The 26,219-nt window shown below is 53.8% G+C and overlaps 1 protein-coding gene and 1 long non-coding RNA gene across 3 annotated transcripts in view; one reads left to right on the forward strand and one right to left on the reverse strand.

The window, feature by feature from the left end:
• LOC108530018 (uncharacterized) overlaps nucleotides 1-4,753 on the forward strand; it is a 7,351-nt gene extending 2,598 nt beyond the window's left edge. The window contains exon 2 of the long non-coding RNA XR_001885739.1: nucleotides 4,374-4,753. This is a non-coding gene — a long non-coding RNA (uncharacterized LOC108530018). The remainder of the gene's footprint in view (nucleotides 1-4,373) is intronic.
• On the reverse strand, nucleotides 4,026-24,572 carry SIGLEC1 (sialic acid binding Ig like lectin 1). Of its 2 annotated transcripts, none has more exons than XM_017872617.1 (21): nucleotides 24,215-24,572; nucleotides 23,499-23,858; nucleotides 22,891-23,187; nucleotides 20,769-21,035; nucleotides 20,142-20,396; nucleotides 18,312-18,611; nucleotides 16,272-16,529; nucleotides 14,864-15,199; nucleotides 14,144-14,401; nucleotides 13,645-13,947; nucleotides 11,716-11,976; nucleotides 11,275-11,586; nucleotides 10,499-10,750; nucleotides 9,915-10,184; nucleotides 9,584-9,835; nucleotides 8,967-9,266; nucleotides 8,406-8,666; nucleotides 7,018-7,320; nucleotides 6,664-6,766; nucleotides 6,227-6,299; nucleotides 4,026-5,674 (listed from the first exon to the last, which is right to left on the reverse strand). In XM_017872617.1, exons 1-21 carry the CDS (start codon nucleotides 24,261-24,263, stop codon nucleotides 5,585-5,587), a joined length of 5,160 nt encoding a protein of 1,719 aa, XP_017728106.1. In that variant the 5' UTR covers nucleotides 24,264-24,572; the 3' UTR covers nucleotides 4,026-5,584. The 2 variants fall into 2 exon arrangements, with proteins under 2 accessions (XP_017728106.1, XP_017728107.1); XM_017872618.1 differs by having other exon boundaries at nucleotides 4,026-5,693; nucleotides 24,215-24,571.
• Nucleotides 24,573-26,219: the final 1,647 nt, after the last annotated feature.

Here is a 26,219-nt window from a genome sequence, read left to right on the forward strand (position 1 = left end):
TTCACACCATTCTCCTGTCTCAGCCTCCCAAGTAGCTGGGACTACAGGGGCCCGCCACCGCCATCCCCGGCTAATTTTTTTGTATTTTTAGTAGAGACGGGGATTCACCCTGTTAGCCAGGATGGTCTTGATCTCCTGACCTTGTGATCCGCCCGCCCCAGCCTCCCAAAGTGCTGGGATTACAGGTGTGAGCCACCGCGCCCGTCCAAGATGTTAACTTTTAAGCAATTTTTTTTTCTGTGACAGTTTCTCTCTTGTTACCCAGGCTGGAGTGCAATGGCACAATCTCGGCTCACTGCAACCTCCACCTCCCGGGTTCAAGTGGCTCTTCTGCCTCAGCCTCCCAAGTAGCTGGGATTACATGTATTTGCCACCACGCCCTGCTAATTTTGTATTTTTAGTAGAGACGGGGTTTCTCCATGTTGGTCAAGCTGGTCTCAAACTCCTGATCTCAGGTGATCTGCCCGCTTCGGCCTCCCAAAGTGCTGGGATTATAGGCGTGAGACACCGCATCCGGCCTACTTTTAAGCAAATCTATTTGTTTTTGAGAATTTGGAATGTAGTGATCTGATTAGTTCGAGCAGTGAGAGAAACCTACGTTCGTATGTCTCAAAATCAAGAAGTACAGAAAGCATAGGGAAAGTCTTCGTGCTCTCAGCTCTCCTCCCCAACAGGAAACTAATATGATTAGTTTCTTTCATAGGCTTTTAGATTATTTTTGTGTATACTCAAGACAATACAGACTTTTTTTTCTCTTATTAACATTTTCCGCACATTGATTTTTTGTTTTTTTTTTTTTTTTTGGTCACTTAATACATCTTAGATATCAGTGCATTTAGAGGGCTCTTGTTGTTCTTATGAGTATTATTTAGAGACAGGGTCTCACTCTGTCACCCACACTAGAGGGCAGTGGCCTGATCATGCCTCACTGCAGCCTTAAATCCTGGGCTCAAGGAATCCTCCCACCTCAGCCTCCTGAGTAGCTAGAACTACAGGCATGCAGCACCAGGCCCAGCTAAAATTTTTAGTTTTTCTGTAGAGAGGGGGTCTCACTTTGTTTCCCAGGCTGGTCTCAAACTCTGGGTCTTGGCCGGGCACAGTGGCTCTTGTCTGTAATCCCAGCATTTTGGGAGGCCGACGCAGGCGGATCACTTGAGATTAGGAGTTTAAGACCAGCCTGGCCAACATGGTGAAACTCCATCTCTACTAAACATACAAAAATTAGTTAGGCATGGTGGTGAGCGCCTGTAGTTTCAGCTACTCGGGAGGCTTGAACTCAGAAGGTGGAGGTTGCAGTGAGCCAAGATAGTGCCATTGCACCCCAGCCTGGGCAACAAGAGTGAAACTCTGTCTCAAAAAATAAAAATAAAAAAGAACTCCTGAGCTTAAGTGATCCTCCTGCCTCAGCTTCTCAAATCATTGGAATTACAGGAGTGAGTCGCCACACCTGCCCAGCTATGAGATTACTACTTATTATTACTACTTTGGATTTTCAAATCAACTTCATTAAGGTGCAATTTACACATAATAAAATGCACTTATTTAAGTGGCCAAGAAGATGAATTTTGATAAGTGTATATACCTGCATAAGCATCACTATAACACAGACACATTCCCTCACCCGCAGAAAGAGCCCTGTGCCCTTGCAACCAAACTTCCCCACTCTCAACCCCAGACAACCACTGATCTGTTCTCTGTCCATAGATAAGTTTTGCCTGTTCTAGAATCTCATATAAATGGAATTATGTGGCATGTACTCTTCTGTGTCTGGCTTCCTTCCCTCTTTCCAATGTTTTTGAGATTCATTTACACTATTTTGCATATCAATAGTTTGTTCCTTCGTATTGCTGAATAGTGTTTCGTGGTTTGAGAGAACCACAGTTTCTCTACTCACCAGTGCAACATAGGGTTATTTTCCAGTTTGGGGCTCTTATAATTGGAGCCATATTTACACGGAGAGAGAGAGGAAGAAAGAGGGAGAGAGAAATATTTATTATAGCAATTGGCTCACATGATTATGGAGGCCAAAATGTTCCAGGATCTGCCATCTGCAAGCTGGAGAACCAGGAAAGCCAGTGGTGTGATTCAGTTTGAGTCCAAAGGCCTGAGAACCAGGAGCACCAATATGGAGGTGACTTGAGCTCAGAACAAGTTGGGGACAGGAAAGCAGAGCAGCCCCCCAGAGCAGCCCCTCAGCGACACCTCTTGAGTAAAGCAAGGTTGAACACAGAGGGGCTGGCTTCAGTGTGGATGTCAGGTAGAGAAGGCAGCTCTAGGAGCTACTCTGGCATCCTTGCTTACTGGTGTTCTTACCTCGAACTGGTCAACTCCTACTTAAACTGCAGGCCATGGCTTTAATGTTCTGTCATTCAGAGGTTGTCCCTTACCCAAAGCCAGGTTAGCATCCCCTGAATGACACTTCTCCCTGCAACACGTTTCACAAGGCACTATAGTCATCTACTTCCCTGTCTGTCTCCCCAAGCTCCTGAGCTCCATGTGGTCTGGGAATATGTGTGTTACTCACTTCCTAGCACAGTCAGTGCTAATAACTGACTGTGGAGGGGGCGCAGTTGAAGAGCCACATGGGGATCAGAGTCTTCCTTACACAGTTGACACCTCCCAAACCCAGATGAGCTGTGTCCAAGTGCAGGTCAGAGGAGTTTTCTGCCGAAGTCTCTGAGCAAGGGTTTATTTACATTTTGAGGTTGTAGGGGAGGAGATGAGGCCGTCAAACCAAAGCTGAGGAAGAGGGATCCTAGGATGCACTGAGCAGCTCCGGGTGCGCCCAACAGCACCTGGGAAAGATGACTTCTCCACTAGCTTGTTGGCCTCACCCTCCAGAGGAGCATCGGAAAGTGTCCTGGGAAACAGGCAAACCAGTGAGCGTTAACCCTTCGAAGTACTTGGCATGGGTGACACCACCATCTGTAAACATGACTCCTCCCAAGGAATGATGCAGAACAGGATGTCTGAGGGAGGCACTCTGACTCCAGCCCTCAGAGATGGCCAGGGTGGCACCTCGAGATGACAGGCTGATGCTTGGGTGCCCCAGAAAAAATCTTGTGTATGAATGGGGGCCCCAAAGCCAAGGGTTCATCCCTGACAGCCTGGTGCATTTAGAGGGAAACTTTTTGTCCCTTGGCAAGGTGGGTGGAATTTCAGGTCCATAGGGCAAGGGTATTTTAACTTTAATAGATATTGTCAAACAGTTTTCCAAAGTCATTATACACACTCTGTGATTCTACTTATATAGAGTTCAAAAACAGGCAAATCAAATCTATGGTGTTCGAAGTCAAGATAGTAGTTACCCTTGTAGGGACTGCAACTGGTACAGGGTGTAAGGGGAGACTGTGGGATGGTCTGTTTCTTGATCTGGGTGTTTGCTTTTGGAAAAGTCCTTGAGTTGCATTTATAATGTGTGAACTTTTCTGTATGTTACACTTCAATTAAATGTACGAAAAGTCTCAGGAGGCCTCAGACCACTGGAAGCGAACACAACAAATCCCTCTGAGAACCCTGCGATCCAAGATGGACATATGTCCCCTTGGAAGTACACGGCAGCAGATGAAGACTCCCAAGCCACATATTCCCAGATCCCCCAGTAGCCGCAGCTTCAGCGGCTGCTTATAATCCTCCCCTCACCCTCTTCCCCAGACAGCCCCCAAACATCTGGCTGCATTTGGCTTGCTCTCTCCCTGTCCCACCTCTGGATTTAGTCCATGTTCTCCACTCTCCCCATTGTCAGCAATGTAGACAAGACAAATGCTTAGTTCACATGCCCACCTGCTGCATGCCATGCATGGGGCTGGTCATCGTGGGTGGCAAATGTGAGCAACACATGGAGCCTCAAGGAGCAGAAAGGGACATAAATCACTTCAGCATAAGGTAATTTGTGATAAATGTCATGTAACTTGCAGCCCCTGGCCCCCTCCTACAGATGGTGTCTAAGAATAAACCCCACTAACTTGAGACTCCTCTGTGTTCTAGCCCAGTTGTTTGGGTTGCAAGAAAGAGACTCACTCCAGTTGCGTCATAGGATGGAGTTTTATTGGGAGGACATTCTGAACAGGCTCCCAGCAAGAGTCTGCCAATGGAGCATGAAAATGAAAGGGCCTGGAATGAGGGAGGGTGCGGCCTCTGCTACACAAAGTTCACCTGGCCTCCAACTGCCTCCCAGCCTGTTAGCTCCTGTGCCAACTCCCACTTCTCTCTCTGTTTTTCAACCCAAATCCTAGAGCAGAGGGCTCTTAGCTCCTCCCACCATTTCCACCAGGCTGCGGGGGAGTCCCTAGCCCACTCAAGAGTTCTCTTCTCTTGGTCCCTGATTCGCAGGGGCATGTAAGTCCTTCTTGGTAACTCGTTCTCTTTAACAGCCCGACACAGGGCCTCCAGGAAAAGGACAGGAGTCCACTCAGCCATGGACGGGTATGCATCTGGAGCAGGAACAAGGATGCTGACGACATCTGTGTCTGCCCTCCACTCTTGTAAGTGCCAGTAAGGCAGTACCCAGCCACTGGGGGTACGGGTGGTGGTGGGGGTGGGGGGAATGAAGGCATCTCTTCTTTCAGGGGCCAAATCTGGCACAAGGATGTCTTCTTAGGCAACTCCACTGCCTGGCTCACTCTCTCCCTAGGAAAACATCAAACCTTTTTTATTTCCTCAGTCTTAGTGTGAGAGTGATCACCTCTTCCAGGAAGCCCATGACAAGAATGGCCAGTGGCACACCCAGGCCCTCAGTAGATGGGCACTGAGACGAAACATGGCCTGCTGATGGCATTCCCAACAATGTCAAAAGTCCCAGGGCTGAGCCCACAGTTGGGAGTCCTTTGGAAGTCCAATTCCAAATGTCCTCTGTACTCAAAATAAAAACTACATTTCCCAGTCTCCCTTGTAGCTTGGAGTAGCCATGTGACAATACTCCAGCCAATGGGAAGTGACTGGAAAAGTCCTGTGTAGCTTCTGGGTTGGGTTCACCATGGGCATGGGTGTGCTTCTACCTCCACTCTTCCCTCTTCTGGCTGGAGGGCACGTGGACAGAGCAGGACGATGGTGAGCCTCACAATCAAAGGCAACATTTTAGGGATAGATAAAAGGAAGATAGAAGGATCCTGAGCCCCATCATCTTAAACCATCGTAACAGCCAGACTAGCATGGGAGAGAAAAATAAAATTCTATCATGTTGAAGCCACTGTATTTGGTCTCTTTTTAGAGCAGGCTGACTGATACTCTACTGAATACAGAGTGCCTTGACGAGCCTCTGAGGATGCTGTAATCCAATCAAAGTCCAGGGTGGCTTTCGAGGAGAAGGACGTGAAAGGGCAGGGCTTCCTTTGCGGGAGAAATGGAGAGAAGGGAGGAGATCCAGAGAAGAGAGAGTGAGAGAAGTGGTCATCATGATCGGCTCGGTGCTCTTCAGTGTCCTCCAGGGTCAACACTCTCCTGGGTAGACCTCTCACCACCCATTTTTGGGGGGGAGGCCAAGAGGCTTGGGGCCAGGTCATAAAAAGTCAGATGTCACAGAGCTGTTTTCATAGAGGCAGGCAGGACCCAATGCTGCCTCATTCACATTCATAGGCTGGAGTCATCACAGATGCTGGCCACCTTCTCCTCTGGAGGGCAGGTAACACCACTGGTCAGCCCAGGGGTGGGGCACACGATGAGGTCTCACATGTGGCTGCATCAGGATCAATGAACTTCCCATAGAGAAAACCCTGGTTACAGGAGGCCTCTGGGAGCCAGGGCAGGCTCCCAGGCCCCTAGCCTTAGGTAGGGTCCCAAGAGGATTGGTGGGAGTGTGCATGGCTGGAAGTGTGACTTGGAGCCCTAGCCCACCAGGTGAATCAGCTGCAGAAGGGACACACCACAGGGGAGGAGAAACTGACTTTCACTTCTGCCCAGGTGATGGGCAGGCTCGGGAGTGGGGAAGAGGCCTCAGATCAAAGGTGGGGGAGTCAGAACATGCGTCTTGGAAATGGAGGGGATGCTGCTAAGTCCAGAAAGTCTCCCCTAGTCCTCTAAGCCAGCCACCAGCAGACAGAGGGATTCTCTCTGCCCCAAGCAGAACAGAGCTCTCCTATCTCCCGAGGGGCTCCTGGTTCCCTACATGCTCTCCCCAACCTCCCCTTGGTCCCAGGCACCATCCCATAAATGACAGCAGTCTGCAGATACCAGTCGACACTGTGGGTTAGCTGGGTATTGTATCTGCCCGCGTGTGTTGAATGGATACCTGCGTGGTCTCTTTCTGAAAAGTCATCTCCACCGAATTCTCGCCCATGCTCTGCTTATAAACACGCCTCCTTCTGCAAGGCCCAGAGTAGACTCAGAGAGCCTCTCCCCTCCCCACCTGCTGCCCCCATTCCTCTCCCACTCCCCACAGGCTGGCTCCAGACCACCAGAGTGGGGTGGAGAGTGGGTGCTTCCTCTGTCTTCCTCCCTAGCCCTTGCTTAAGCACAGCCAGGGCAGAGAGGAGGAAAGAAGAAAACTACAGCAAGGAGGATTCAGGGGCAATTCTAGAAGGGATTCCCAATTTGGAGGGGCAGTCTGAGAAGTAGGCAGCCTGTGAACTTGATAGGAGGTCCTAAAGGACCTGGGGGAATTTGAGGGGAAGATGAGCTTGGCTGCCTTACCCCAATCTTCTGGCCCACCCCTGGCTCCAGACCTACCTCCAGGTGTAGCAGGCCCCCAGGCCCAACAGCAGGAGCAGGAGGCCCAGGAGCACTCCCAGGACCCAGAGCAGCTGCTGGAACTGGTGCAGGCGGTGCAGGGCTGGAACACAGAGGGGGACTCAGGGCAGCCACAGCTGCAGGCCCCCAGTGCTTCCTTCCAAGGGGACCCACCCAAGATGAAACCTTCTAACTTCTGCTTTATCTCTCCACACAAGGGAGCCCCTAGCAATCAGTTTAGAGTAGACAGGCAAGTTGTGCTGCAGCAGAAGGGATACAGGGAAGGAAGCCTTTGGGCCTAAGAACTGAGCTTTTGTGCAGAGTGGCCTGGGAGATGGAGCCCCCTCCCCTTACCTCTGACCCCAAAGTAGGTGGAGGTAGAGGCAGAGCCCAGAGCATTTGAGGCAGAACACACGTATTCCCCTTGGTCGCTGGGCCTCAGTGCCTCGATGTCCACCCTCAGGGCATTGGGGGAAGCCAGGACATGGATGTGTGGCTCTGCAGGGGCACCCTGAGGCTGACTGGAGGCTACCAGTCGACTGCCAAGGTGGAGAGTCAGGCTGGCAAGGGGCTCGCTGTCCACTCGACAATCCAGGATGCCCCGGAGGCCACTCTCAGGCTCCACGAAGACCATCATGGTGGGCGTCTTGGGAGGGTCTGTGGGAGGAAGGGAGTGTGGTGATTGCAGAAAATGACCACAAATTCCTCCCCCCCTGCACCCATGCACAGTGACTGCTGCTCCTCCCATTAAGAGGCAGAACCTATTTCCTCAGTCCTTGAATCTGTGACTCAGTTTGACCAACTGAAGAAAGAAGTGACATTGTGCAACTTCAGAGCCAGACCTCAAGAGACCCTGTAGCTTCTGTTCTGCTTGTTGGAACACAACAACGTGGGAAGCCCAGGCCAGCCTGCTGGGCACATGTGGCCCAACCTGCAGCCACGAGTGTGCAGTCATCTGAGACCACTGGACAACTGCAGCCACATGAGGTGTGAACAACAGAAGAACTCCCCAGCCGAGCCAAGCCCACAGAATTGAGCAAATAACATGGCTTTTGTTTGAAACAGTAAGTTTTGGGGTGGCTTGTTATGTAGCAATAGCTGACTGACACAGTGTAGGCTTTGGTGAAGGCTGGAGTGGGAGACCAAGACTGATGAGGATCTATTGTGTGCCAGACACTCAGCATGCTTTATTTCTTTTGGTTTTTTCTTTCTTTTTTTTCTTTCTTTTTTTCTTTTTTTTTTTTTTTTTTGAGACAGAGTCTCAGTCTGTCACCCAGGCTGGAGTGTGCTGTGGTGATCTTGGCTCACTGCAACCTCCACCTCCCAGGTTCAAGCGAGTCTCTTGCCTCAGCCTCCTGAATAGCTGGGATTACAGGTGTGTGCCATCATGCCGTGCTAATTTTTGTATTTTTAGTAGAGACGGAGTTTCGCCATATTGACTAGGCTAGTCTCGAACTCCTGGCCTCAAGGGATCCACCCACATCAGCCTCTCAAAGTGCTGGGATTACAGGCATGAGCCCCCGTGCCCATCCATTTACTTCTTATACTACTTGCAAGATGAGGTGAATGATGTATTCCCCATTTTACAAGATCACACAACCAGACAGTGGGAGAGCCAGGATTCCAACCCAGAACTCAATATCCATGAAGTCTTCACTCTTGGCAGACAGAAGAGGAGGAAGAACTGAGGTGGGCGTGTGAGATGTGGGGAGACTAAGGCAGGGGAGGAGGTTCACACTCACAGAGCACACGGAGCATGACCGGAGTGGAGGCAGCAGCCCCAGTGGGGAGCTCAGCCAGGCAGTGGTACATCCCAGCTTGAGCACGAGCCACGTGGGTGAAGGCAAGAGTGGGCACAGGGTCCACATGCAGCCGCCGGTCATTCCAGAACCATGCAAAGGTGGAGTTGCCCATAGGCCCAGGGCCACCCAGGAGGCGGCAGCTGAGGTTCAGGGCAGCACCCTCAGGCACGTCCAGGCCAGGCTCCGCCACCACGCGCGCACCTGCGGGTGGAGGATGGATAGGTGGTTGGGGATCTGTAGGCCTCGGGGGCTGGAGCCTCTGGGTGGACCTCTGAGGGGCCTCTGCACATTGTGGGAAGGTCTCAGTCTGACTTGGGATTGGGCTTTCCAAAGTGGAACTGTGCCCCCTCCAGTGGGAGCTGTGCCTCCTCCATCAGATTAGGCTTCTCAAGGCAGGGCTTTCTCAGACCAGACAGCCCGCTCTAGTGAGAGCTCCAGCCCCTCTCATAGACTTGGACCTGACAGCATCAGAGACCCTCCTCCTCCCCATCTCCCACTCACCTTCTACCTGCAACCGCCCAGTGGTGCTGATTGAGCCCAGCAAGTTTTGGGCTGTGCAAACATAGGTGTCATCACCTGCAGGCACCTCTTGCACCTGCAGCCGTAGGGCATTTCGGGCCACCTGGACATGGCCTGTCCCTGATGCCAAGCTGTGGACCCCGCCGCTCGTGGCCAGCACCTTGCCATCATGAGATAGGGCCAGCTCAGCAGGTGGCTCACTGTCCACAGTGCACTGTATCACAGCCATGGATCTGGCCCTGGAGTCCCGGAAGGAGGACAGGACAGCGTCCTGAGGGGCATCTGTGGGCAGGCAGGGCACAGATGCGGGCCTTGCTTAGGCACCCTGCACTGTGCATTGCCCAGTTGCCTGGGGTTGGCCAGGCTGAAGCCTCTGGACCAATGGCCACTTCCTAGAAGTGACACCTTCCCAGGAGTCCTATGGGCAGAGTACTCCAGGCAGGGCTTATAGGACTGTCTCTTTCTCCAGCACCTATGTCCTCATTCCCCAACTGCCTATTCCTGGGCCCACTGCAGTCCTGTGCCCACTCCCACCAGAGCCCAGCACACCCTCTACCACCCTCCTCCTGGGCAGCCCTGGCCAAGGACCCCCTGCTCACAGAGGACTTGCAGGGCAGCAGGACGGGAGCTGCGGGTGCCCTGGGCATCCTGGGCCTGGCAAGAGTAGGCGCCTGCATGAGCTCGCGTGGCCACCGGGAATGACAGCGAGGCAGCTGGACCCTCCTGCAGCCAACGACCATTGTGGTACCAGGCATAGAGGGTGGGTGGGCGGGCAGCAGTGTCCTCACAAGTCACTGTGATGGGGGCACCTTCAGGCACGGTAGTCTCTGGAGCCAGGATCACCCGTACACCTGTACCAAGGAGGCCAGGATCAGCCAGACACCACAGTGGGTTTCCATCTCAGTGGGCTTGGCCTGGGCCCTGCCTCACCCTCCAGCCGCAGCTCCAGGGACGTGTTGGCCTGGCCCAGAGGGCTGCGGGCAGAGCAGCTGTAGAAACCCTCATCACTGGGCTGTGGCTCCCGCAGCTCCAGGCGCAGAGTGTTGGGGACAGAGGCTGCTGTTGAGGAGGCCAAGAGGCGACCGGCGTGGCTGAGGGCCAGTTGGGCAGGCGGGCGGCTGTCCACAGTGCACAGTACCAGGGCCATCTGCCCACCATGGCTCTCCAGGAAGTAGGTCAGGCGCAGGTTGCGGGGTGCATCTGCAGGGCATGAGAGGCTTACAAGGAGTCACAGGCGGCAGCCTGCAGGAGGCCAGTTTGCAGGTGGCATTCAAACTCAGGAGAGCCCAGGCTCCTCACCCCAATGGCTCCCAACCACCCAATCTGAGGCACTGCTCCTCTGCCCAGACAGGACTCACCCCAGTGCCCCCTACTCTAATGCTCCTTGCCCAGTGCTCCACTAGCTACTGGGTACCAAGTTCCCCACTGGACGCCTGTGGGGTTCTGGCCATGCCCTGATCCCTGTGTGCTGCTGTCACACCTGCCAGCCCCACCCTGCATCCAGCCAGACTCACAGAGGACGTCCAAGGTGATAGGTCTGGAGAGGCGGGGTGCCTGACCAGGGGGGCCCACACCACAGCGGTAGGAGGTGGCATCCCTGACTGTGACGTTGGGCAGGGGGATGGAGCGGGCATCCAGGCGCTGCTGCCCATCCTGGTACCATGTGTAGGTGAGCTGGGCCGGGTGAGTGGTCCACACAAGGCAGGTCAGGTTCACCAGCTGCCCCTCCCGCACGGTGGTCCCGGGCCACACCCGCACATTCACAGCTGGGGAGAGGGAGAGCACAGGACACCAGCGAGGGTCTTGAGGCTGTGTACAGCAAGCCACCTGTCTCCATGTGGGTGAGCTGCCCTTACTGCTGGGGAGCCCCTTGGCCTCTGGGAGCCCCAGGTGGCCCACCTATAAATGGGGCTCAGAGGTCGAGCTTGGGAATCGCCCACTGGCTCCTGAGTGGTCCCCAGTGGAGTTCCGCAGAGTCCTGGAAGGCCCTGAGCCCCTCCCTGACCATGGCTGGGGGCAAATGGGGAGACCGCACACCTCCCCTCCCCTGCTGCACTTTCTCCTGAAATTCCCTCTTTAGTTTTATCCACTGGGCATGCATGTAAAATTTGGTGTTTAAAAAAGGTTCTCCCATGAAACTCAAGTCTGGAGTCCACCACCCTTAGGAAGGGTGGGAATGGGGATTATTTCTACGCCTCCAGGCTTCTAGAACCCTGTCCCACCTCCTCTCCTCTTTTAAAGAAGACACACACACACACACACACACACACACACACACACACACACTGACCTTGAGCGTTGAAGTCAGCTGAGGCCGAGGCCTGGCCCAGGGTGTTGGAGGCCTCACAGGTGTAGACACCCTCATCCTCCAGCATCGCCCCATGGATCTCCAGACGCAGTGTGTTGGGGGCCACAGCCGCCTGCAACCTGGGAGAGCTGCTTTCAGGTCCCCCCACACCATGTAGGGTGGAGGCCACAAGGCGGTCCCCATGGAGCAGCTGCAGCTGGGCCGGAGGGTCACTGTCAACACGGCACAGGAGGAGGCCCAGTCGCCCAGGGCCTGTGTCCATCAGGGTAGTGAGTGTGACCTGGCGTGGGGCATCTACACAGGGTGGGGAGTGGTCAGGACCCAGTCAGGGGGTCCCTCATCCAGGGCCCTGTCACGTGACAGAGCCCAGGACCAGGGGACTGCATTCCTTCCCCAACACATAGACGAGATGAAAGTCCTTACAGGACACATGGAGGCTGACGGGTGCAGCTAGGCTTGTGGTGGCTGAGCCTGGGGCCTGTGCTTGGCAATGATAGGCCCCAGCTTGTGTCAAAGTTATGGCTGCAAAGCGGAGTGTGGCCGAGGTCGACTCCTGGAGGGGCTGGCCATCCCGATACCAACGATATGAGGTCCCCTCCGGGACTCCTGTGGGTACCTGGCAGCTCAGGACCACAGCCTGGCCCTCTTGGAGCTCAGGTGATGGTGACACCTGGACCCAGGCTCCTGCAGGGGAAAACCAAGAGCAGGTGAGGGCTCTCCACCACACCTCCCACAGTCTGGGACCATGTGCGTATCCACCTAGGACTACACAACCCAATTCCGTGAGATGGAGCCGCAGCCCCCTTCCAGACCACCACCAAGGCCCACTCAGCCCCATGCCTTGCCCCTCCTGCTCCCCACTCTCCTGCATAGGTTCCATGCTGGCATTTACCTCCCACCACCTGGTGGGATGGTTTTACTGTGTCAGTCATATTTCGCCTACCAAAGCATAAGCCTCATGGGCACTGGACTTGTGTGACCTGTGACCCCAGTTCCAGGCACCATGCCTGCATGTGTTAGCTCCTGACAAATGTTGGTTCAACCCATAAAGTACTGAAAAGGGAGGGATTTAGATCATCCTAGGGCCATTGTCCTAACTAGGAGCTGGACTCAGCATGGGTGACCGAGGGCTTGGAAGGGAATGTTAGCAGCTATGTGATCTTGAGCGCCCTCAACAGGCCGGCCCTGCATTCAGACTCCAGGCCACAAGAGCACAGGAACTGGGAACCAGGCAAAGGGCAGCTCCTCGGTGGCCCCTGGGTCTGAAGCAGGAGAACCCCAGGGTACAGGGAGTGAGATGGAGGGACAGCTGGAATGCTAAGCAAGAGCACAGACCACGCCTGAGACCATAGCCAGCAGGGTCATGCAACTGGGGAAAAGCTCCTAAAACTCGAACCTTCAATTTCTCCCTGCAAAATAGGTATGCTAAGTAAGAAAAGATACACAGAATCAAGGCTCAAAGTAAATGTCCCAAAATTGGTGCTGTCGGTCACCGTGGTGGAAGAAGCATGTGTGTTCCTTTGACCTTCGCATTATGGGTATTATCTTTCCTTTGTCCTGGTTTATTTGTTTAGGGAGAATTTTGTTTTGTTTTGTTTTTGTTTTTGTTTTAAGACGGAGTCTCACTCTGTCATCCAGGCCAGAGTGAAGTGCAATTTCAGCTCACTGCAACTTCCATCTCCCAGGTTCAAACGATTCTCCTGCCTTAGCCTCCCGAGTAACTGGGATGACAAATGCCCACCACCACACCTGGCTAATTTTTATAATTTTAGTACTGTGTTGGCCAGGCTGGTCTTGAACTCCTGACCTCAAGTGATCCGCCTGCCTCAGCCTCCTAAAGTGCTGGGATTACAGGCATGAGCCATGGTACCCAGCCTGAGGGAGGATTTTTATAGAGACTATATATACATGTATATATACACACACACACACACGTATATGTGTATATAAATAAATATGAATATATTATGCATAAGAACACATAATGTATATTTGTATGTGTATATATCATACATAAACATATGTGCATAATATAAATATACATATTTATGAGAATGTTTACTATGTAACAAAATTTTATGATCACAAAGTAAGTTACTGCAGAAAGAGCTCCCACCAAGCAAGTCACCTTGTGAATTGCTACTGTCTCCTAGTGGCTGCTGCAGTTATTGCAGGTGAAAATATCTAGCTGGAGGCAAAGGGAGGCCTTCTGCTGGCAGGCTGGAAACTGCCCTTACCAGGACTGAAAAATACACATTTCTGCATAAAATTCACAAGACCCAGCCCAAAGTCTGACCAGAGTAGCCTCCAGGGCATCAGAGTCTACCATATCTTCAGAAGACTGACACTCACCTCGAACCTGGAAGAAGAGTGAGGTGTTGGCTGATCCAAGAACATTTGTGGCCTCACAGCGGTAGCTGCCAGAGTCCCCAAGGCCCAGTTCTCGGACCTCTAACTTCAGGGAGTTGGCCTCAGCTTTAGCCTGGAGCCGACCACGGGATGGGGCCTGGGGACTCAGGCTAGTGGCCAGGAGGTGCTCCCCATGGAACAGGGCCAGCCGGGCCAGGGGGCGGCTGTCCACAGTGCAGACAAACACAGCCATGTGGCCCTGGCCAATGTCTAGGAGGGCTGACAGCTCTGGAGGGTCCGGGGGATCTAGAGGAACAGAGTGAGCTGAGGCCACGCAGCCTAGCTCACCACATTTCAACTGCCACACTATGTCCCCCACCTCCTGCCACACACACAGCCTAAGCCACACTCTTTCCTCCCCAAACCCCAGCCCAACCCCTGGTTCTCCCCAGACCACCCCTCTACCCTCCAAGTCCCCAGGCTGCCCATGCTAGTCACCCACAGAGTACACTCAGGAGCACAGGAGTGGAGAGTTGGGCGCCAGCCTCGGTGAGGATGCGGCAGGTGTAAAGAGCAGCATCAGTTCTGGCCACGGGCAGCAGTGTTATGGTCTCCAGGGGACCCTGGGCCCACAGCACACCATTTCGGAACCAGGAGAAGTTGGCAGGGCTGCCGGCGGCTTCCCGGCTCACGTTGCAAGTCAGGTTGGCTTCTGTGCCCTCCTGAAGCGTGTGTGATGGTGCAATGACCAGGACAGTGGCTGGAGAGCAGGCAGCACAGGCTCACTGACCATCCCCTGCCCCCAGGAGTCAGAGGTCCAGCCACTCGTCTGGAAGGAACAGGAAGGAGGCCCCCTGGGGTGCCCACAGGGTTAGGGAGAAAAGCAAGCCAGCTCACAGGGCAGCCTGGGAGAACTGGGCCCTGGGGACTGTGCGGGCCCTGGGCAGAGAGGGTTGCAGTACAGGGAAGGAGGACAAGGCAGCCCAACTGTCCCAGCTGGGGAGTCCTTCCTCAGAGACCAGCTGTGTACTGTGCCGCCTGTCCCCGGCCTGAACAGAGATCATGGGAAGGAGCAGCTTTGCTCTACCTGAACGTGGAGGAGGGCAGCGAGGGGCCCCCACAGCTGCACAGAGTGGTTTTGCCTGATTAGATCCTCCCGGGAGCAGAACAGTCCAGAACTCCAGCCCCTGTCCCCAGGCCGCCCATTCCCTGCCCAACTCACCCTGGCCATTGAAGGTGGCTGAGGCGGAGGCGTTGCCCAGGGCATTGCTGGCCTCACAGAGGTACAAGCCCTCCTCCTCCAGCAAAGGGTTGTGAATCTCCACGTGCAGCAAGTTGGGGCCTTTGGTGACCTTCATGCGTGGGGAACAGCCCCCACAGGTGCTGCAGCCACCCCCTGACGGCAGGGAAGTGGCCACAACACGGTCCTTGTGGAGCAGCTGCAGCCTGGCGGGGGGGTCGCTGTCCACACGGCACAAAAGGAGGCCTTGCCGTCCAGCCCTGGCCCCAGTGGCATCGAGGTCTAGCCTGGTGGTGAACGTTGGTTGGCGAGGGGGGTCTGCAGGGAGGAAGAACATGGGCACTCATCCCACGGTCGCTGCCAGGGCCCCACAAGCCTGGCTAGGCTCCCAGAATACATTGGACAAAGGCAGATCCCTAGGGCTGCCCCAGACAGCTGCGCAGACTGTGCCCTGCACAAGGGCAATCAGACCAGGGTGGGTGGAACTCAGCTCATGCTCCTCAAGCTAGGCTGTGCCCTGATGCTGACTGAGTCTTCCCAGAAGAAGAAGCACCGTTTTCTAGCTCAAACAAAGGTGCCGTATGGGCTGACTGCCACCTTGCGTTAAGTGCCTTGCGTAACTGCTGCTGAGCAGGGTGTCCACCTAGCAGTCGATGCCTTACCTGCACCCAATGCCTTACGCCTGCACCCAATGCCTTACCACGAGCCTCCCCTCAAGGTCTGCCCTGCAGCTTATCTCTGATCTCCAAGCCAGATCCTGTGATACTAGCGAATGCATAGAATGGCCTCTTCCTGAAGGCTTCTGGAGACAGGTGGCCAAAAGAGAGCCGTCAGCCGCGGCCCCCATGTGATCTCACTCAGACACCAGAAAACCTTGCAGAGGCAACTGCCCTCTGACAGTTCTGGGATGTGGCTCCGGCACATGCGTGACAGGGGAAACCTCTGGAATCAGGCCCTTGGTCTCATATGGAGCCTCCCCGCTTGGCGGATGCAGAGGGGCCATCTGTCCCTGTGCTGAGGGGCTTTGCCTTGGTGTCTATGGGAGCCCAGCGCAGCCTGTGGGGCATGTGCACAGAGGAGTGTGGTGTCCCAGGGCTCACCCATGAGGACAGAGCATGGATGTGGTGCCCATACTTAGCTTGAGGCTGGGACAGAGAAACCCACAGGGCTGGGATTGGAGGGTAAAGACATGGAGAGGTAGAGAAGGCCCCAGCCTCATTTCCTAAACTTCAGTCCCAGGTAGAGAGGCCAATCGTGGCCAGGCCTGTGACCCAGGCCTCCTGATGTAAACCCTGGGGTGGGGCAGGGCAGGACAGGGTTGGGGGGCCTGGAGGAGGTGCAGTGGTTGGTGGGTCCCGGCAGGAGGCTGCAGCAGGTGGTGGCTGCTCACAGAGCACAGTGAGAACGGCTGGCGAAGAGGGGCCACTGGCACTGTGGCCGTCCCGGGCCCGGCAATGGTATGAGCCTGCGTCAGTGCTGGAGGCCGCGGGGAGCCGGAGGCTGCTGCTGGGGCCCTCGTGAAGCAGGGCTCCATTCAGGTACCAGGAGAAGCGGGCATCAGGCATGGGGCTCAGGCCGCTTCTGCAGCTCAGTGTCACTGCCTGTCCTTCCACCACCTCGGCTGCCGGGCTGATGAGTAGACGGGCGGCTGCAGGGAGAGGAAGAGGCTGGGAAGGGTCCCGCCTCTCCACCCCCCCACCATGCTGCCCTATATAAAAAGCCTTCCAGGGTTCTCCTTTCCCCCACACTACTGTAGGTAGCTCTGGGCTTTGTGGTGGATCAGGAGGGTTTGCCCTGGAATGCCAAATCAGATCTATTGGTAGTAGCTGGTTGCAGCGTGGTTGAAGATTCAGAGCCAGAGCCCAGACTTATGTCCAACACCTGGCTTGACTGGACATGGTAGCTCATGCCTGTAATCTTAGCACTTTGGGAGACTGAGGCAGAAGGATCGTTTGAGGCCAGGAGTTCTAGACCAGCCTGGGCAACACAGTGAGACTCCATTTCAAACAATTTTTTTTTTTTTTTTGAGACTGAGTCTCACTCTGTCTCCCAGGCTGGAGTTCTGTGGCATGATCCTGGTTCACTGCAACCTCTGCCTCCTGGGTTCAAGTGATTCTCCTGCCTCAGCCTCCCAAGTAGCTAGGATTACAGGAGTGCCACCACACTCAGCTAATGTTATACATTTAGTAGAGACAAGGTTTCACCATGTTAGCCAGGCTGATCTGGAACTCCTGACCTCTGGTGATCCACCCGCCTCAGCCTCCCAAAGTTCTGGGATTACAGGTGTGAGCCACTGTGGCCAGCTTTTTTGGATGGAGTCTTGCTCTGTCACCCAGGTTGGAGTTCTGTGGTGTGATCTCAGCTCACTACAACCACTGCCTCCCAGATTCAAGCAATTCTCCTGCCTCAGCCTCCCTAGTAGCTGGGACCACAGGTGTATGCCACCACACCTGGCTAATTTTTGTGCTTTTAGTAGAGACAGGGTTTCACCATGTTGGCCAGGCTGATCTTGAGCTCCTGACCTTGGGTGATCCGCCTGCCTCGGCCTCCCAAAGTGCTGGGATTGCAGGCATGAGCCACCGTGCCTGCTCACAATTTTTTTTTTTTTTATTAGCTGGGTGTGGTGACATGGGCCTGTGGTCTCAGCTACTTGGGAGGCTGAGATGGGAGGATGGCTTGAGCCCAGGAGTTTGAGGCTGCAGTGAGCCATGAACATACCATTGCCTAGGCAACAGAGAAACACCCTATCTCAAAAAACAAAAACAAAAATCTGGAATGTTGGAAGACCCTACTTTTCTTTCCTTTTTTTTTTTTGAGACAGAGTCTCACTCGTGTCGTCCAAGCTGGAGTGCAGTGGCACAATCTCGGCTAACTGCAACATCCGCCTCCCAGGTTCAAGCGATTCTCCTGCCTCAGCCTCCCAGGTAGCTGGGACTACAGGCACTCGCCACTATGTCCAGCTAATTTTTGTATTTTTAGTAGAGATGGGGTTTCACCATGTTGGCCAGGATGATCTCGATCTCTTGACCTTGTGATACACCCACCTCGACCTCCCAAAGCGCTGGGATAGGTGTGAGCCACTGCGCCCAGCCAGAAAACCCTACTTTTCTATCTGGCTTCCCACATCTGACTGCTAGCATAGACCCTGCTCCCAAAATTTCATAATTAAAAAATAATGAATGCTTCTGAGGGACTCTCCACGTTTAGAGTCAGTGTATACGCAAAGGAATGATGTGACCTGTTGTGTTTCCCTTTTTGCCTTGACTTTCAGGAAGCTCTGAGGTTGGGTCACTGCACAGCCCCTTTCATGTGACCTAGCCAGCTAGCTCAGTCCTGCAGTTGAGTCCACTAGACTTCTAGAAGGAACAGGCTGGAGCAAGCTCCTCCTCAGGCTCCCTCCACTCTCCCTGGCTGCCGGTGCCCATCTTACCATTGGCATGGAAGTCCAGGGTGGAGGTTGCATTTCCAAGGGAGTTGGTGGCTGAGCACTTGTACTCCCCACTGTCAGCTTCCTCCAGGTCTCGGATCTCCAGGCGCAGGGAGTTGGGACCAGAGGTACCACTGAAGCGTGGGCTGTGATCACTGTCCCCGGAGGTGGAGGCCAGGATATGACCCCTGTGTGACAGCACCAGTGTGGCCAGGGGCTCACTGACCACAGAGCAGTGAAGGATGCCCACAAGTCCCGCCTGGGTCTCCAGGAAGGCTGTCAGGACTGGGGTGAGAGGCGGGTCTGTGTGGAGACGAGAGGCGGGCCTGTCACCCTCATTCCCTGGATACCCTGATATAACCCGTGACCTCTGCACCCCTTTGTCCCACAATGCCCTGGGAGAAGGGGGTGATCCCAAAGCGCTGAATACACTTTTGTCCTTGGCTGGGCTGGGCACATCACTCTGCTGTCCCAAGCAGTGCTCGAGGCCACCCTGCAAGTGGGGATAGGAGCCCCACTTCAAAGATGAGAAAACTAACAGAGAGATCTGGTGAGGGACAGCACCTTAGCCAGGTGACCAAAGTGAGCGTCATCAGCAATGGGACAAGCTGCCAGGGAGTGCCTCCTGACAGGGCAGTCTGCAGCCTCCCGCCAGAGGGCATGGTCTCAGGCCATTCAAGTCAGGCAAATGTGGAGTGAGGGACCCCCTCAGAACAGCAGGCCTGAACTCTGCAAGTTTCAATGTCAAGAACGACAAGGAAAGACTGAGGAACAGTCCCAGACTAACAGAGAATTAAGAGACACAACGACCCAATGCAGTGTGTGAACTGTGATTATATTCTGGACCAGAAAAAGGATAACTACAAAAGACAGTATTAGGTCCATTGGTAAAATGATTATAGCTTAGATAATAGTCTTCTATCACCTGGGTGTGGTGGCTCACACCTGTAATCCCAGTACTTTGGGAGGCCGAGACAGGTGGATCACCTGAGGTCAGGAGTTCAAGACCATCCTGGCCAACATGGTGAAACTCTGTCTCTACAAAAACACAAAAATTAGCCAGGCAGGATGGTGGGTGCCTGTAATCCCAGCTACTTGGGAGGCTGAGGCAGGAGGAGAATCACTTGAGCCCCAGAGGTGGAGGTTGCAGTGAGGCAAGATCGCACCATTGCACTCCAGCCTGGGCAACAGAGCGAGACTCTATCTCAAAAAAAAAAAGTCTTCCATCAATGCTAAATTTCCTGATCATGATCATTGCATTGTGGTTATGTAAGAGAATGATCTTAGGAATTTAGCGGTAAAGAGCATCATGTCTGCAGCTACAAGAATATAAATATGTAGGTAGATACATACATAGATAACATATTCATATGTATATAGAGAGTGTGCATATATGTATATGTGCCCATGTCCACATAGAGTGGATGTGCATACGCACAAGTGCCCATATATGTACACATGTATATATGCAAGTCTATATCCATACATTTATATGTATGTATGTACGTGTGTGTGTCTGTGTAGACAGCAAGAAAGATAAAGCAAATGTGCCAAAATGTTAATAAATGGGAAATCTAGGTTAAAGGTATATAATCATTCTTTGTCTTTCTCTGCAACTTTTCATAAGTTTAAACTTCCAAATAAAAAGTTTTTATAAAACAGGAGGGAGGTCAAAACCTTGCCCAGGTGTGTAGAGCTGGGATGTGAGCTCAAGGCCACCTCCAGGTAAGTGGCCTTGAAGTTCCCATGCGCAGGACCCCAACCCTTCCTTGGGGCTCCACTGTCTGGCCCTGCTCTGACTGTGTCCAGTGCCACCCCACCCTGGCCACTTACGGTTGACTACCACGCCGACAGGGCCCGCGCGCTCGCTGCCGTGGGCGTTCTGCACCTCACAGAAGTAGAAGCCAGTATCAGCCCTAGTGACGGAATGCAGCCGGAGGATATGGGAGTGGGCGTCCTCCAGCGGGACATGGTTCTTGTACCAGCTGTAGTGGAGATCACTGGGCGCCTCGTTGGGTGTGTTGCAGCCTAGCGTCACTGTCTGGTTCTCCAGGATGGGACCTGCTGGGCTCACCTGGACCTCAGCCACTGCAAGGGCAGCACAGGGAGTGATGGGGGATCCTAGCCGACTTCCAGTCCCAGCCCCACACAGTCCCCAGGTCTCAGTTAATCAGCCTCAATCTCTGCACATCCTAAACCACCCGCCTGCCACTACAGTGGAGCCTCCCGGAGTGCTCTGCATCTGTTCGTCTGGCTCACCAGGACCCCCTGACACCCCACTCTTTGTGGGGGTATTGTCACCTGTCTCATGGTAAGGCAAGGCTGGGACTCCACACATGCATCCAGGAAGCACCGGGTTATGCCAGTTGCTGGCTCTGCCCTGCCCTGTCGCCTCTCGGTCCCTGAGGCCTGAGCCCCTCCCTATTCTCTGGCCAATACACAACCTTCCCAAGAACTCACTGAAGATGTGGAGGCTGATGGGTGGTGAGACCAAAGAGCCCACACCATTCTCAGCTTGGCAGGTGTAGACTCCAGCATCACTCCATGCTGCCTGGGGCAGGTGCAGCACACCAGTCTTGGTTTGGAGGCGCACCCCATCCTTAAGCCACTTAATGGAACTGACTGCAGGGTAGCTGCTGTTCACCTGGCAGGTGAGTGTGACCGGCTCACCTGGAAGGATGTTTCTCCCCGAGGGGCTGAGGAGGATCTTCACACCCTTGGGGGCATCTGAAAGGCACAGTGGGGGGTATCGGGTAAGGTGCTTGGGGAGGCAGGGGATGGCACACTTCTTCTTGTCCCCCTTTCAAAGCTCTGTCCTAAGGAAGTATGCCCAGATAAAAGAGCAGTCCCCTTCAGTCCCCACCCAGGGCATGCTCTGTCCGCCCATGTCCATCCCTTTCTTCCCCCCTGCGCCTGACGCATTCCTATGCCATTGAGAGCTGATCACGTGACACTTGGCCCAGCGTCCAGCCTACCCCACTAGCTGTAGTTTTCTGCTTCCCAATGCTGTCCATTCTCCCTCCTCTATTTGAGGCGAGCTCCACACACAGGGCCAAGGGTACCCCACTGCTAGCATTAGTGGCCTGTGGAAGCTATTGGTAAGGGACCAACCACCTAGTGGGAGGGGGCCAAAGGCAGTATCAAACGAGCTCTGAAAATAGTTACCCAGTTTGTCAGGAGGCCAACAATGCAAATAAACTGCATTTCCTGAAATCTTGTTCCAAAGCCTCTCTCTGTGTATTCAAGTGTTTTATTCTTATTTTTTTAGAAACAGGGTCTGGCTCAGTCACCCAAGCTGGAGTGCAGAGGCACAATCATAGCTCACTGCAGCCTGAAACTCCTGGTCTCAAGTGATCCTCCTGCCTCAGGCTCCCAAGGAGCTGGGACTACAGGTGTAAACCACCATATCCGGCTAATTTTTGTTTTTTAATTTTTTGTAGAGACAGGTTCTCACTATGTTGCCCAGGCTGGTCTCGAACTCCTTGCCTCAAGCCATTCTCCCACCTTGGCCTCCCAAAGCACTGGGGTTACAGGTGTGAGCCACTGTATCCGGTCTCAAGTGTTTAATATGTGCCAGACACTCTTCTAAATACCTTACCTGGGTCATCTCCTTTATTTGCTTTTTGTTGTTGTTGTTGTTTTGAGACATAGTCTCGCTCTGTCACCTAGGCTGGAGGGCAGTGGCATAATCACGACTCAATGCAACTCCACCTCCTGGGTTCAAGCAATCCTCCTGCCTCAGCCTCCCTAGTAACTGGGATGACAGGCACGCGCCATCACACCTGGCTAATTTTTATATTTTTACTAGAGACGGGGTTTCACCATGTTGGCCAAGCTGGTCTTGAACCCCTGGCCTCAAGTGATTCACCTGCCTCGGCCTCCCAAAGTGATGGGATTACAGGCGTGAGCCACCGCGCCCAGCCCATCTCCTTTAATTTTTATCATAAATCTATGAGACAGGAACCATCTATTGTTATCTTCACCATAGACATGAGAAAACAGAGGCTCTGGGAGGCAAGGAACTTGCCTGAAGTTTTCACAGCTAGTGGGTGGGTGGAGCCAGCAGCCAGATGCCTGTGAGCAGCGATTGTCCTAGAATAGGCTGCCCCATTTGAGATGGAAGATGCATAACCAATGGAAACCCGGGCTTTCTCCCCACTGACTCATAGCCGTGCCTGCGTGACACCCTGGTCCCCATTGTCATGAACAGGCTTAAGGCAGGAAAGGGATAAACCCTACCTGCGCAGCATCCTCCAGCGCGGGGGAAATCCCAGGATGCTTGCTGCCAACCCTGAAGCTGTGTGGGAGCTCCTGTTCCCCAACCCTTTGTGTCTCCCTTTCTCTGCCCAACCTGGCCTCAAGGACAAGCCCCTTTGAAGCAGTAGGAGGTGGAAGGGAACCATTTAACGAAGCCCTCGGGGCTCAGCAGTGTCTCTCCACTTGCCCTACCCTGGAGGCCCAGGTGCAGCCTGGTTTTGTGTCAGGAGCAAAGGTTCTGTTTCTGTGGGCTGAAGAGGGGCTGGGTTTTGTCAGGGATCCACAGATGTGCTCAGCCACAAGGGTGTGTCCCCAGACAACTCACACTTCACTTGGAGGTGAATCTCGCTGTGGGCCCTATGATTGGCCACGGAGAGCTGGCAGCGCAGGATCCGGCCGTGGTCCTGCCAGGACATGGCCATGTGGAGGGTCTCCAGCTGGCTGACGCCGGTGGGCTCAAACTTCTGGCTGTTGAAAGTGACAGAGCGAGCAGGGTCCTGGCCTTGCCATTGCAGTCTGACCTGCTCCTGCAGGCATGCGTAGGGGGTGGAACAGTTGAAGTCCACCTCTGTGCCCTCGAGAAGCTCCACCGGGGAGGCGATGGTGGGAACCCTGGGCTCCTCTGAGGACACAGACAGCAGTGCTCAGGACCCCCTTTCACCACCCCTGAGATCCCTTGCCCTGGAAACCCCAGCTGAGGAGAGAGCCCTGGGGAGGCGGCTTTTAGGGGAAGGAAAGGAAAGGCGCTTTCTACTCCAGCCCCACTTGGGTGAAAACAAGGGAGAACCAGGCCTGGGCCTACACCGGGGCTGGAACGGAGGCTGAGACTGGCTGGGGTTAGAGTCAGCACAAGGGCTGGGGCTGAGAGCCAAGGGGTCCAGAAGCAGCTTGGGAATCCCTCCCGGGGAGCAGCCAGGCCACCCCACTTATCACCTGTCACTGTGACCAAGGTGCCTTTCACATCTGACCAGCGGTTGACCTCACTGATCTCGAAGCGGAAGTTGTAGGAGCCAGAGTCCTCGGGCTGTAGGTCCTTCAGCAGCAGGTTGCACACTTTGTGCTCAGGGTTCCCCACAAACTCGGCACGGCCGCGGAAGTGGGCCTCCACCAGCTTGGGGTCCGCTGAGTGGCTTGCCACCTGCCGCCGGCCCGAGTAGTCGTAATACCAGATGGTCGTGATGCCATCAGGCACCTCCACGTCGGCAGGGAAGCTGAAGATGCAGGGGATAAGCAGGCAAGACCCCTTCACACCCTGTACGTCCTGGGGACTGGAGACGCCCCATGAGGCCTGGCCTGGAGGAAGAATAGCAGGGGGACAGAGAGGAGGGTGATACAGAGCCCAGAGAACTGCCCCAGGGAAGGTGCTCCAGATGGGCTCCCAAACTCTGCCCTACCCCAAGAAATGCACACTTAGAGCAGCCCTTCTTAGTGCCCCCGGGGTCAGTCCACTGCCCAAGGCTGCTCAGAGGTTTGGTAGGGTGGCTCCAAGACAGATCATAGCTTCCTGCCCGGCTCCCGGCCACTGCCCTACTGGGTTCTCCCTTGACCTCAGCAACCAAACCTGTGACCCAGGCATAGTCTAATCTGCCAAGGGCTGGACTTATGAAGGCTGGGCCCTGGAAGACAGGCACTAGGCCCGCAAAGCTTACCTGGTGGGAAGAATGAGGCCAGTAGGAGAAGCTCGGGCAAGAAGCCCATAGCAGGTTCTTGTGTTGTTCCTGTTGCCTAAGAGGGTGGTGCACACCGCACTGGCTGGGCACACAGGGGCCTCCAGGGACACCTCTGGGCACTTCAGCCCCAGCACCTGCTGGGAGTCCAAGCCTGTGTCCCCACCTCCTCTGCTGGCCAACTCAACAAGAGAGCAGGGCTCTTAAGGACCTCTGAGTCAGCCACCAGCAGAGAGCCAGGAGGCCACGTTCCCAGCTCAGGCTGTGCCCAGGAATGCCCTCACTTGGTGGCCTGCCTCAGAAAAGCCTCTGTGTCCCTTGGCCCTACCCCAAGTTCTGCTTTCCCAGCCCCTCAAGGATACCACCCTAAGGCAGATGAACAGCTGTTTCTCCCTCTTCCCCACTTCCCTGCCCCCTCCCCACCACCCAAACCAACAGGAACTGGAGCTCAGAGATGCCCAGTGACTCACTCCAAGACACCCAGCCAGAAAGATGGTTTCTTCCCGAGGCTTGTCTCCTACCACCTGCCTTACTAACTATAGGCCATAATGGGGCTTTACTGAACTTGCCAAAGTGCTGCCTTTAATAGTCACTCCCCTGCTCAAAAACCTTCTGTGGCTCCCCATTGCCTGTGAGATGTGAAAGGTCCTCATTTCCTGCCCCCAGCTCTGTCCCCATTCCCTGCTCTCCACAGACCCATTCTGGGGGCAGTTCTGCCTGCTCACGGGCTCCCTAGCTGCCCAGCTCTATCTCCACCACAAATAATCTTTGCCTACTGAAACCTTAATCAACCTTCAAGGTGCAGCATGAATTTGACTTCCAGCTGGAACTTCTCCTTTGAGGTTCCTGTAGCTACCCCAGAGCTATCTCTGTCCTTGCCTTGTTTTTTACAGCATGTGAGAGCCCATTTCTCAGGACCTAGAACTGAAGATATGTGCCCCATAGCAGTGCAGAGCCCACCAGGCATTCAGCAAACCCCTCAGTGACTAAGAGAGGGGTGAGGTCTTTAGGGGTTCAGAGTTGAGGTTCAGAGTTGGAGTGGGGAGGTGCAGGGCAAGTCTAGGTTTGACAGGCAGCGTGAGAGCCCTGTGGAACACATACCCCACAAACATGAGCTCGATGTGTGCTGAGTGTACCATATCCAAAAAGGCAGGCCCTCAACCATGGAGTGTCCCTGGTCAGGGAGTGTCTAAGGGGTACCACAGACCTGAGTCCAAAAGGAAGAGATGCCAGAAACATATATAAGTAAAACTATAAAACTCTCAGAAGAAAACATAGGTGAAAATCTTCATGACCTTGGATTAGGCAATGCTTTCTTAAGTATGAAATTAAAAGCACAGAAAAAAAAATAGGTAAGTTGGACTTCATCAAAATTTAAAACTTGGCCAGACACAGTGGCTCATGCCTGTGAACCCAACACTTTAGGAGGCTGTTCACAAACAAACAAAGCAACACAGAAAATAATAAATATTGGTGAGGATGTGGAGAAATTAAAATTCTTGTGTATTGTTGGTGGGAATATAAAATGGTTCAATCACTGGGGAAAACAATTTGGTCATTCCTCAAAATGTCAACATAGAATTACCATATGATCCAGCAATTCCACTCCTAAGTATATACCCAAAAGTACTGAAAACAGGGACTCTAACAGAGTACACCAATGTTCACAGCAGCACTATTCCACTAAAAGATGGAAACAGGTCAAATGTCCATCAATGAATGGATGTGGATAAACAAACTGTGGTATGTACATACAATGGAATATCAATTGGCCATAAGAAGGAATAAATTCTAACATATGTGAACCTTAAAAACATTATGCTCAGTGAAATCAGCCATACACAAAAGGGCAAATATTGTAGGGTTCTAATTACATAAAATATCTAGACTAGGTACATTCAGAGACTGAAAGTAGGATAGAGGTAACCAGGGGCTGCGGGGAGGGGGAGTTAATGTTTAATGATTGCTGAGTCTCTCAGATAATGAA

This window comes from Rhinopithecus bieti, unplaced genomic scaffold (assembly GCF_001698545.2).
Source record: "Rhinopithecus bieti isolate Rb0 unplaced genomic scaffold, ASM169854v2 scaffold_7580, whole genome shotgun sequence".
In the NCBI taxonomy this organism is placed as follows: Eukaryota; Metazoa; Chordata; class Mammalia; order Primates; family Cercopithecidae; genus Rhinopithecus; species Rhinopithecus bieti.

Coding starts and splice junctions, on each gene's coding strand:
- SIGLEC1 (XM_017872617.1), bottom strand. CDS start 24,263: ATGGGCTTCTTGCCCGAGCTTCTCCTACTGGCCTCATTCTTCCCACCA. Junction 16,530..18,311: donor CCTGGACTTCCATGCCAATG/GTAAGATGGGCA, acceptor CTCTCCCTGCAG/CCGCCCGTCTACTCATCAGC. Junction 9,836..9,914: donor CCTGGAGCTGCGGCTGGAGG/GTGAGGCAGGGC, acceptor TCCTTGGTACAG/GTGTACGGGTGATCCTGGCT.